The sequence below is a fragment of the Phaenicophaeus curvirostris genome, chromosome 2 (genome assembly GCF_032191515.1).
Source record: "Phaenicophaeus curvirostris isolate KB17595 chromosome 2, BPBGC_Pcur_1.0, whole genome shotgun sequence".
NCBI lineage: Eukaryota > Metazoa > Chordata > Aves > Cuculiformes > Cuculidae > Phaenicophaeus > Phaenicophaeus curvirostris.
In genome coordinates, this window is record NC_091393.1 from 116439673 (window position 1) to 116451120 (window position 11448).

At 46.2% G+C, this 11448-nt stretch overlaps 1 protein-coding gene across 1 annotated transcript; it reads right to left on the reverse strand.

Annotated features, from left to right (window-relative positions):
• Positions 1 to 3098: 3098 nt before the first annotated feature.
• IAH1 (isoamyl acetate hydrolyzing esterase 1 (putative)) lies at positions 3099 to 7170 on the reverse strand. The gene is made up of 5 exons (XM_069850526.1): positions 7068 to 7170; positions 6457 to 6605; positions 5204 to 5365; positions 4171 to 4289; positions 3099 to 3418 (listed from the first exon to the last, which is right to left on the reverse strand). The coding sequence occupies exons 3-5, from the start codon at positions 5307 to 5309 to the stop codon at positions 3251 to 3253; spliced, it is 393 nt and encodes a 130-aa protein (XP_069706627.1). The 5' UTR covers positions 5310 to 5365; positions 6457 to 6605; positions 7068 to 7170; the 3' UTR covers positions 3099 to 3250.
• Between the last annotated feature and the right edge of the window lie 4278 nt (positions 7171 to 11448).

Here is an 11448-nt window from a genome sequence, read left to right on the forward strand (position 1 = left end):
TTCAACCTGTGGTGCAAAACCAAATATCCTGCTGGATATTGGATTGTGTATATTGGCCTTTTTTATAATTTTAATATTTTGTAGTCTGACAGCACTGATAGACAAAAGGGGCTTTCAAAACCAAAATGAGAACACTGCAGTATGTTCTGTATAGAGTAGATCAGTTAGCAGTTTAAGGAACGTCTACGCAAAAGCCTAGACAGATGCCTTGAGAACAAATTGACAATAATGAAACGGATAAAAATATAGTCTGATGGCATTAAATGAATATGCATAATTGGGGTCATAAAGCTTAAGAGAAACATCTAAATAAAAGGGTCATCTAGAAGCTGTTCAACCTGATACCATGCATGAAGACGTTCCTCTAGCATGGAACTGTTACGCCTCTAGGAGTGAGGTTGTCTTCTCTTTGTGTCTTTGCTGCAGAGAAGGGCTTTTGTTGGGAGTTTCCCACTCTGCACGTGAAGGCTTGTCTCACAGGGTAAGAATTGTAAGAGGAAAAATCGCTCATGCAGATGAGGACTGTTTATCCAGCTGTTTACAGCACTTGTTTCAGTGCAGGGATGTTTCTTCAAATGTTATTCTCAAGTAAGTAACACTATTGTTGAGATGTTCAAAGAGCTGAGCCTCAGGTTTCAGGGTCTGTGCAGCCCTTGGAAGCCCCCACTGCACAAAGAAATGGGATGATAAAAGTCACCCCGTTGCAGGGGGGCATTTGTTTAAAACCAATTGCGAATTTAATAAATAAAAAAGAAAGAAAGAAACCTTTGTTAAACTTACAGGGCAGGAATAAGCAGGAGACTTCATGAATTCAAATTCCCTCACAGGTAGGACGCTGCAATGTTAAAAGTTTGTAATTTAATAGTGTCCTCTGAGAACAGCTGGAGATGCGTAAGGTGATCTGTGAGCTGGGCCAGGCACGCAAACACTGTTTTGGTTTAGCAGCAGATGGACTGACTAAGAGTCACAGAGCAACTGCCGTGGTAGCAAAGCAGCATCGTAATTCTGCATCTGTTTTCTCCCATAAATAATCTCCTGATAGAACTGACAGAAACCCATGACCACCCGTAGAACCGTTTTCACTGTTACAAGCCTGTGCTCCACTCCTGGGGACCCACAGTGGTGGGAAGAAGCCTTTGTGTCTTCATGTGTGAGGGAAAGGAGCTGAACCTGTGCTGGAAGGACTGTGGGAGCACCCCTCTCCTCCCCCCTCGAGGATACTTGTTACACTAATACTTGAACGTGTGCCTTATGGTATTCCAGTCTGACTAGGTATCATTTTTTATATACTGGGTTTGAGCATGGAGGGGTTGCGTTTGGGTGTTGTTTTTTTCTTTTGATTCAGTGCAAAGTACACGTGCGCGGAGTTAATTTAATTCCCAGTACAATGAATTTTTTTTTATATTAAAACCAAAAAAAAATCAGTTAAATGAGCTGTTTCTGTGCGGTCCTTTTCATAAGTGATCCAGATTGTTCAGTTGTTAAACCCTGAGTTAGAAGTTGACATGCAGCCAAACTCAAGCCAGTTGTTTCTAACTTCTCTTCTTCTTGGGGGCTACAAGAAGGCTGGGGAGAGACTGGTTTACAAAGGCTTGTAATGATAGGACTAAGGGCAATGGGTGCAAACTGGAGAGAGGCAGATTTAGACTAGACATAAGGAGGAATTTCTTCACCATGAGAGTGGTTGCCCACTCAAATTGTTTCTCGGGTAGCAAATCTGCAAGTATATGTTCTTAGCATTAAGGTCTTTACTTCCCAGATGAAAAACAGGCAGTGGCAGAAACTTGGGAGCATGTAAAGAGGGGTGTGGAACGGGCCTTGGCAATCAGAATCCATCCCAAGTCTGAGCTGTATTCCACAAACTGAAAACCATACTTGCATAGTTTGTTCATAAACTCTTAACTGGGAGATCCACAGCTTCCATGGGAAGTGCATCCTGCTGTTCAGCCAGTCTTTACTGTGAGCATTTATTACAGAAAAGACAGTCCTTTAATATTAATAAATATTTATAGATCAAACCAGCTCCTGGTCTGGCTCCAGGCATGTGAAAAATAACTGCTTGTTCTCCAGCTTCTAACACTGTTATGTGGTAGATGACAGGGCTTGGCTAACTCATCTTCATTATTCAGTGACCAAAGCAGCCTCGTGGCACTAATGACGCAGGACAGCCCGATACTCTCATCAGTCTTTGCCTCACCCAGTACATAATAAATACAACACTGCTGGCATCACTGGTTTTGCACCAGTCTAATTGTTAATATAGCCCAGAATTAGGAGGGGGCACATTTGCAGTGATACACTATTTCTCTTTAATCCATACTCTAGGAGTAGTCTTAACTTCTGCTATCTGGCTGGTTAGCTGCTTTTATTTTCTCCTCCCATGCTTGCTGAATTTCATTATGTTTCGGGCAATTTTCCAAGTTTGTGAAGCTAGTTTTATGGTTTAATTGTGTTCTCTTGGCTAAAAACTAAACACAGCATGCAGTCCTCGTTTGTTAATACCCAGTTGTTAAATTGTGAACACCAAAGGTCATTTGAAAGAGCTCCTTGATGCCAAATTACATACCATGCAGTCGTGGCTGCAGAGCTGCAGCCCCTCTCTAGTTGGTTCCCCAAGAGCCAAGCTTCTCCAAAGAAGCACGTGCATCCCAGTTTTATGCTGACTGAAACCATGCACTGTTTTGAAATCTCTGTCTCTATGTGAAGTGGCTGCTAGCGCCAAAGTCAAGTTTTTAAAACCCCGGCTCTGAACTACAATGTATCAATGTGAAAAGCCTCGTTAAAGTATGATAACAGCTTTTACTGCTGTATTACAACCAAATAAATTAATCTGGACTGACATTAATGGCTCTTGACAAACTCCACGCTGCAGCCTCCTCCCAGCTCTGAGGTGTTTAAAGCAAGTAGATGGCAACGATCGAGGTGCAGCCCTCAAAGCTCAGCTAGGCCTCCTCAGGCAGCTCTGTCCCTTGGTCACGGGGCAGCCGAGACTCTTTTTCCTCCAAGTCTTCCAAGGAAAGAGCTGGTTTCTTGCCTAGATGTTCAAGCCCTGAGCACAAGCACCAGGTAGACAAACCGCCCCACGACACATCCTGAGTGGTCTCATCTTTATTCTCCCGCAGGCAGGGAAAGAAGTCACAGGGGAGCATCAGCAGGGACTCCCACAACCCCCTTTTCCAAGCTCACCGTATTTGCCGGGTGCTGCCAGGCACCGGCTGGTGCGGCTGCTTCAGCTCCTCCCCGCAGGGGCTCAGAGAAGGCTGGTCTCAGGGTTCGTGTGATCCACCTCGCGCCAGTAAGGAAACAGAAATGGAAGAGCAGACAGTTTTTTTTCCAGGCGCGACCAAAGTTGTGCTGCTACAAAGCTGTTGCCTTTTGTTGATAAGTGGAGCCCATCAGACAAATAGGAAGAGAAGTCCTACAGGGCAGGTTAAAACCATGTATTAATGAATTTGCTAGCTACAAACAGAAGGTCTCAAGAAATTTCTAGCAAAGTTCTTCAAAGCCAGCAGGTGTACATATATATATATATATATATATAGACACTTACACGCTGGTTTTCTTTTTCACTGTTTGTATTAAAATATTGAGAGAATGTTTTGATGGCCAAAGTCACTGCTGTTCATCAGGAAAAGATCATGAAATGAAATGGCACCATCAAAATACAGAGGCTGCTGCACTACTGAACACACTACTGCACCCAGAAGCGCAGGAGAGAGAAAAGGTTCAGTGTCCAAACCAAAGTTACCCTCTTAGAGGAAAAGTCTGCGATCTCTGTCACGTGGACAAGTTTGGATATTTGGTAAGAAGTATCTGCAAGGTACCCATGCGACCTAATCTAACCCTGAAGTTCGCCCAACACCAGAGGCCTCCAGAAGCCCCATTCCAACCTGAACTACTCCATGACTCCATGTCCAAGGAAAAGGTTATTTACATGTAATGCACACCCAGGGGACACTCGCTAACCAAATATAAAACCCCAGGTTGTATTACGCTTTATTTCTCAGAGCCCACTATGGAGCATTCTGGATTACTTTTTTCCTTCCCCAAGTGTAATTTGGATGCATTTAGTATCATTTCGGTGACAACACAGCGCAACCAGTTCCTCTGTGCTAAACGATGCATTTCACAATTCGTGACCGTTCCAAAGTCTTTCTCACAACATCATACCTCATTTTTTTGCATCAGAGTCCAGAGGTCGAGTACGTCCGTCCCACAGTCCCCAGCAACCTGAACGCAGGCCTTGGCGTATTCCCCAGTGGTGGCATTGCAGCGATTTAATTTGTCGCCTGTTGATCAGAAACAAAGAAAACATTTAGCAATTGTGAGCGATACAGCTTGATTTCAGTGTCTGTGGGGCATGTGATGCCTATCAGTTTGTTAAAGCAGCAGACGTACCCAACTGCAAACTAAATCCGAAGCACCTCTAAGCTGGAAACTGCCTCTCATTTAGTCTCTTTCAGGGCACCTTTTGTTTCAGGGCTGTTTGAAAATATGTTTCTCCTTAACAGATGTGTAACGGGTGAGACAGAGGCCACAGCAACAAGCACAATGCATAAAGCTTATTTCTGTGCTGCTAACAGCTTTCACCTTCTGGCAAGCCTCAAGTGAAATCAGTACATAGATACGAAACTCTGCATGCAGCTGCTGCTGGCATGTAGAGGAGAGTGAAGTAAATGTGAATCACATAGAATCACCAGGTTGGAAGAGACCTACCGGATCATCGAGTCCAACCCATTCCTATCAAACACTAAGCCATGTCCCTCAGCGCCTCGTCCACCTGTCCCTTAAACACCTCCAGGGAAGGTGAATCAACCCCCTCCCTGGGCAGCCTCTGCGAGTGCCCGAAGACCCTTTCTGTGAAAATTTTTTTCCTAATATTCAGCCTAAACCTCCCCTGGTGGAGCTTGAGGCCATTCCGTCTTGTCCGGTCCCCTGTCACTTGGGAGAAGAGCCCATTTACAAGCTTGCCTTCCGCTTCCTGGATGCCACTCAACATTGAACATCTCAACATTGAACATCTCCTTGTGCCAGTCACTGTAACACACCGGTGCATCATAGGCTGGTTTGGCTTGGAAGGGACCTTCACAGGTCATCTAGTCCAAGCCTCTGCAGAATCAGGGACGTCTTCAAGGAGATCCAGTGTCCTTTTCCACCAAGCAAACAGCAACTTAAACTCTGCCCATCCACAGCACCCTTTTACCTTTGGCGAGACATTCCTTTTCCCAAGCTGATTCCTGAAGTGGCGGGGGCGTTATCAAAATAATCCTGTCTTCAGGAATGTCTACTGACTTCAGATACTGTATCATGCTCTTTAAGTTTGCAGCATATTCCTCCAAAGGAACGTGTTGCTTAGGGTTCAGATCTGTTAGGGGACAGAGCACATGGATCCGTGATGTTAAACTGCTCACAGATGTTATTTATTACACGACACAGTGTGTTTTTACATGGGGTATGAACGTGGACGCTCATTTTCAGCAAGCAGTGCACCTCAACCACTGATTCAGGAGGTGTGGTAGGAATATGCCGTTCCTCAATATTCAAAGCTGACAAATCAAGAATTTAAACACAGCACTTCCAACCAAGATAAATAAGGCATGGTGATAAAAAAAAAATCCCCTTTTTTTAAGATGCTTTTTCTCATAACTCTGTATCTCAGTATTAGATCACACAATCACCTCAAACCTCACCTGATACAAAAGCTAAGATTTTTAACTTTCCTGGATGCAGAAAAAAAAAAAAAAGTAAATTTCCATGCGCATACAGTCAGTCCTTTGTGCACTGATGTTATCATTTTGATTAAAGCAGTTCCGTGCGCTGCTATGCTTATCTTAAAGAGAATCCTAACTCCACCTTCCCTCATTTTCTCAACCCATCTGCCAAGAACTCATCAGACTGTTTTAAAGGCAGAAAAATCAGGTGGATGCCCAACTCCAGTTGCAGGTGATGGATATAGGACCAATTCTTGAGCATCCCCAAATTTACTTTAATATTAAATTTCTTTAAATATTTATTTAAATACCATATTTACTTTAATATTAGGAATTTCTTCACTATGAGAGCAGTGAGGCAGTCGCACAGGTTGCCCAGGGAAGCTGTGGCTGCCCCATCCCTGGAGGTGTTCAAGGTCAGGTTGGATGGGGCCTTGGGCAGCCTGATCCAGTGGGAGGTGTCCCTGCCCATGGCATGGAGGTTGGAACTAGATGATCTTTAAGGTCCCTTTCAACCCAAACTATTCTATGATTCTACGATTAAAACTTAGTGAGAAAGAGAGAAATAGAAGGCACTGCATGGTTTAACTACAAATAAAGTGCCTGAAAACAATCCACTGTAAAAATGAATAAAAGGGCAGCTGCTCCATAGAGAAGCTGCAGGAAAAGTCCGTTCTATTCTGCTAAACTGTAAAACTGTCTTAAAAGAACAGGTCACGGGGATAAAAAAATAAAGCTGCTGTACCTTTCAGAGCGCTGTCATTGGCTCCAAAGAAAATTGTAACCGCAACAATACTCTCGGCATCAGAATTTTTACTGATCAGTCTCGGAAGGATCAGCTTGACCCATCTGGTGTTGTACCCCGAGAACCCACGGTTCACAACATCACATTTTCTGAAACAGAAGCACATATCAGTAAGAGCAGCTCTCCTCTGCCCACCAGAACAGAACTTGGGAAGTTCTGAACCATTCAGTCAGGATACCTGCCTCCATCCTTCTTGGAAACAACAAGATATCAGAAGAGTTTTAATGGGATTATAACCTTACGTTTTGAAAGTGCTAGCACAGATTGCATGTGTAGTATTTACCTCTCACTTAAGTCTATGAAACCAGAAAAAACATCCTGATAATCACTAAGGATTTTTTTTTTCTTTCTACTCAAACTCTGAGTGGAAATAAACACCCAGTGAGTATTTCCACCAGTATTGAGCAGGTTACCACTAAGGCAGTTCCACTTCAATAAATAAATAAACATTCATAAATAAACATTAAGTATTAACATGTGTTGGTTTTCTTTTAAAGAAGCCGCATGACTTCTTGCATGCTAAAAATTACTTTAGTAATTGAAGCTCTTACCTGACCAGTCTATCAGCAAGGAATGCTCCCCAGCCATTTTCCTGGAAGGAGAACTGAAAGCAAGGAACATGCTTAGACCCTCAGCAGAAGGTCTCCAGCAGGTGAGTCCCACCACCACCATCTTCCCTCCTCAAAAGCTTTTCCTGCACAGCCCCTGCACTGCTGCAGCCGCATTGCCTCCCTCTCAGCCTGCCCTGCCCCTGCAGAGGCCACAGAATCATAGAATCATTAAGGTTGGAAAAGCCCTCTAAGCTCATCCAGTCCAAACATCAGCTCAACCCCACCCTGCCAACTAAATCACACCCCCAAGCGCCACGTGTACAGTTTTTTAACACCTCCAGGGACAGAGACTCTACCACTCCCCTGGGCAGCCAGTCCCAATGCTTCACTACTCTCTTGGTAAAGGAAGTTTTTCTAATATCCAGTCTAAACTTCCCCTGGTACAGCTTGAGGCCATGTCCTCTCATCCTATCGCTAGGAGAAGAGACCAACACCCGCTTAGCTACAATCAAACAGCTGTAGAGAACAAAAAGGTCTCCCCTCAGCCTCCTCTTCTCCAGACTGAACCCCTATTCCCTCAGCCACCTCTCAGAAGTGAGTCCAGACCTTTCACCTGCCCCGTTGCCCTCCTCTGGACACATTTCAGCACCTCAATGTCTTTCTTTTCAGGTCAAGCAGTTCTGGTCTTAACCAGACACATAACTGACATCAGAGGCGACAGGGGACTGTGCCTACAGAGGGATGGACCCTTTGGTCCTTCCACAATGAAAACTGGTTTCTGTCAGGATGTAATTTCATTTTTGGCAGCGAGGATTCCCTCACATTTTTTACTTTATTTCCAAGATCATTTCACTGTGCCTTCACTCCAGAGAGCACCTTTCAAAAACCCTCTCTCCACACGCTGCTGCAGAGTGCAGTTCAATACCTGCCTCTTCTAGTGGTAGAAAAATTAATCCCTTCTCCTTATTCCCACTGCTGCACCATCCTCCCCGTTACAACACTCTGCCCTTTGACAGAGCATCACAGGAGAACAAAGGTGCAGGATGAAAGTGCAGGACAATGCAGGCGCAGGAGAACCAAGGTGCAAGAGAATGCAAGGGCAGAACACAGGCGCAGAAGAACCAAGGTGCAGGAGAACACAGGCACAAGAGAATCAAGTAACAAAGATGCAGGAGAAACAAGGTACAGGAGAAACAAGGAACCAAGAAGCAGAACACAGGTGCAGGAGAACCAGGGAACAAAGATGCAGGAGAACCAAGGTGCAGGAGACTGCAGGTACAGAGGAACCAAGGTGCAGGAGAACCAAGGAAGATAGATGCAGAAGAACTAAGGAACCAAGGTGCAGGAGAACCAAGGAGCCAAGGTGCAAGAGAAACAAGGTACAGGAGAAAGAAGGAACCAAGATGCAGAAGAAGACAGGCACAGGAAAACCAAGGAACAAAGATGCAGAAGAATCAAGATATGGGAGAAACAAGGAACCAAGGTGCAGAAGAATGCAGGTGCAGGAGAACCAAGGAACCAAAGTGTGGGAGGACACAGGCAGAGGAGAACCAAGTAACAAAGGTGCAGGAGAAACAACATACAGGAGAAGCAAGGAACCAAGGTGCAGGAGAACACAGTCACAGGAGAGCCAGGGAATAAAGATGCAGAAGAACCAAGGTGCAGGAGAGTGCAGGTGCAGGAGAACCAAGAAACAATGGTGCAGGAAAACACAGGTGCAGGAGAACCAAGGAACCAAGGTGAAGGAGACCACAGGCACAGGAGAACCAGGGAACCAAGATGCAGAAGAACCAAGGTGCAGGAAAATCAAGGAACAAAGGTGCAGAAGAGTAGGTGCAGAGGAACCAAGGTAGAAAGATGCAGAACTAAGGAACCAAGGTGCAGGAGAACACAGGTACAGGAGAACCAAGGAGCCAAGGGGCAGGAGAACTAAGGCTCAGAACACAGGTACAGGAGAACCAAGGAGCCAAGGGGCAGGAGAAAAAAGACATGGAGGTGCAGGAGAACACAGGCATGGGAGAACCAAGGAATCAAGGTGCAGGAGAAACGAAGTACAGGAGAAACAAGGAATCAAGATGCAGGAGAACAAAGGCATAGGAGAACCAAGGAATCAAGGTGCAGGAGAAACAAAGTATGGGAGAAAGAAGGAATCAAGGTGCAGGAGAACCAAGATGCGGGAGAATGCAGGTGTGGGAGAACCAAGGAACCAAGGTGAAGGAGAACACAGGTACAGGAGAACCAGAGAATAAAGATGCAGAAGAACCAAGGTGCAGGGAAATCAAGGAACCAAGGTGTAGGAGAACAGAGGTACAGGAGAACCAAGGAACAAAGGTGCAGGAGAATCGAGGTATAGAAGAAAGAAGGAATCAAGGTGCAGGAGAAACAAAGTACAGGAGGAACCAAGGTGCAGGAGAACGCAGGCGCCGTAGAACCAAGGCACAGAAGCAAGGCTCAGGAGAAGCAAGGAATAAAGATGCGAAAGAGCCAAGGAGCAGGAGAGACGAGACACCAGAGAAACGAGGGACCTGCGTGAGGGAGTCTCCGAGCAGCACGAGCCGCGGCCAGCACGGCGCCATCTCCGGGGGCGGCGCCGCCTCGGGGCGGGGCGGAGAGGGGGCTCCTCCCGCCGGACAGACCCGGCCGGGCACCGGGAGCACCGGGACGGCGGAGCCCCGGGGCTCCCCTGGGGGTTCGGAAGGCGAGCGGCCTCCCGCGGGGCCGCCGGGAGGGTCCGGTCCGTGGCGAGCGGAGGCGGGAGGTGGCGCGGGCTCCATTTCCCCCTCACAGGCACGCGGGTAAATGTCCCCTGAAGCTTAAGCGTCTTCTGGTCCTTCCCAAGCTCCGATTTTAACGCCGTTATGGGCTTCACAACAGGCAGATCTCTCGCTAATTTGGAGCTTCGGAGCCGGCTCTGACCTTGCATTTGAGCAGGGGAAAGGCTGCAGACAGAGGGGGCCGCAGAAGCCTCACCCGTTCAGCACGGATCACAAGGGGTTGGAAGCAGCACAGGGTCAGAGGGACATTCTGGGTAGCTTTCAAAAAAAATACAGGCACTTAGACGAAACTTTACTTTAGCTTAAATAAAAAATATTCGACTTCTTGTAACAGTGACCACTTCTGGTTACTATAACAACTGACAGGCTGAGGGAGTTGGGGTTGCTCAGCCTGGAGAAGAGAAGGCTCCAAGAAGATCTTATAGCGACCCTCCAGTACCTGAAGGGGCTACAAGAAAGCTGGGGAGGGGCTGCTCACAAAGGCTTGTGGGGATAGGACGAGGGGCAATGGGTATAAACTGGAGAGGACAGATTTAGACTAGACATAAAGAAAAATTTCTTCACAATGAGGGTGGTGAGGCCCTGGCACAGGTTGCCCAGGGAAGCTGTGGCTGCCCCATCACTGGAGGTGTTCAGGGACAGGTTGGATGGGGCCTTGGGCAGCCTGATCCAGTGGGAGGTGTCCCTGCCTGGTTTTTGTTCCCTCAGCATGAGGAAGTTCCTCTTTATGGCTAGTCTAAATCTGCCCCTCTCCAGTTTGTAGCCATTTATAGGCATCATGTCCTCAAGAACCTCATCTACCTGCCTTTTAAACACCTCTAGGGATGGGGACTCAACCACCACCCTGGGCAGCCTCTGTTGGTGTTTGATAACCCTTTCTGTGAAGAAATTTTTCCTGATGTTCAATGTAAACTTCCCTTGACACAGCTTGAGGCCATTCCCTCTCGTCCCATCACCTGTCACTTGGAAGAAGAGACCAACACCCACCTCTCTGCATCCTCCTTTTAGGTACTTGTAGAGAGCCATAAGGTCTCCCCTCAGCCTCCTTTTCTCCAGGCTAAACAACCACAACTCTCTCAGCCGCTCCACGTAAGACTTGTTTTCAAGCCCCTTCACCAGCTTCTTCACTCTTCTCTGGACTCGCTCCAGGACCTCAATGTCTTTCTTATAGCAAGGGGCCCAAAACTGAACACAGAATTTGAGGTGTGGCCTAAATGAATGAACAGTGTCTGGAAAAATACTGCTTGAAAGAACATGTGCAATCAGAGGGACATTCTGTCTAACGTTCAAAAAATACAATTACTTAGATGAAACGACTCTACTTTCACTTAAATAAAAAATATTCCACTTTTTATAACACCCCCTCCTCCTTCCTGGCAGAAAGCACACAGGAAAAAAGCCAGCATCGGCTTAAAACTAAGGCACTAATCTGTTCCAGGGAGAGGTGTTCTTGCAAGAAAAAGCAATTATCGCCTTTAAAAGACTATGCTCTTATGTAGTCAGCTAATGGCATATAATTCAGGGAGGAAAGCCGTCACTAACTCTGCTAATACTAATAATACACTAATTCTTCTAATACTCGTACACTTAACACTGCTATAAAGATG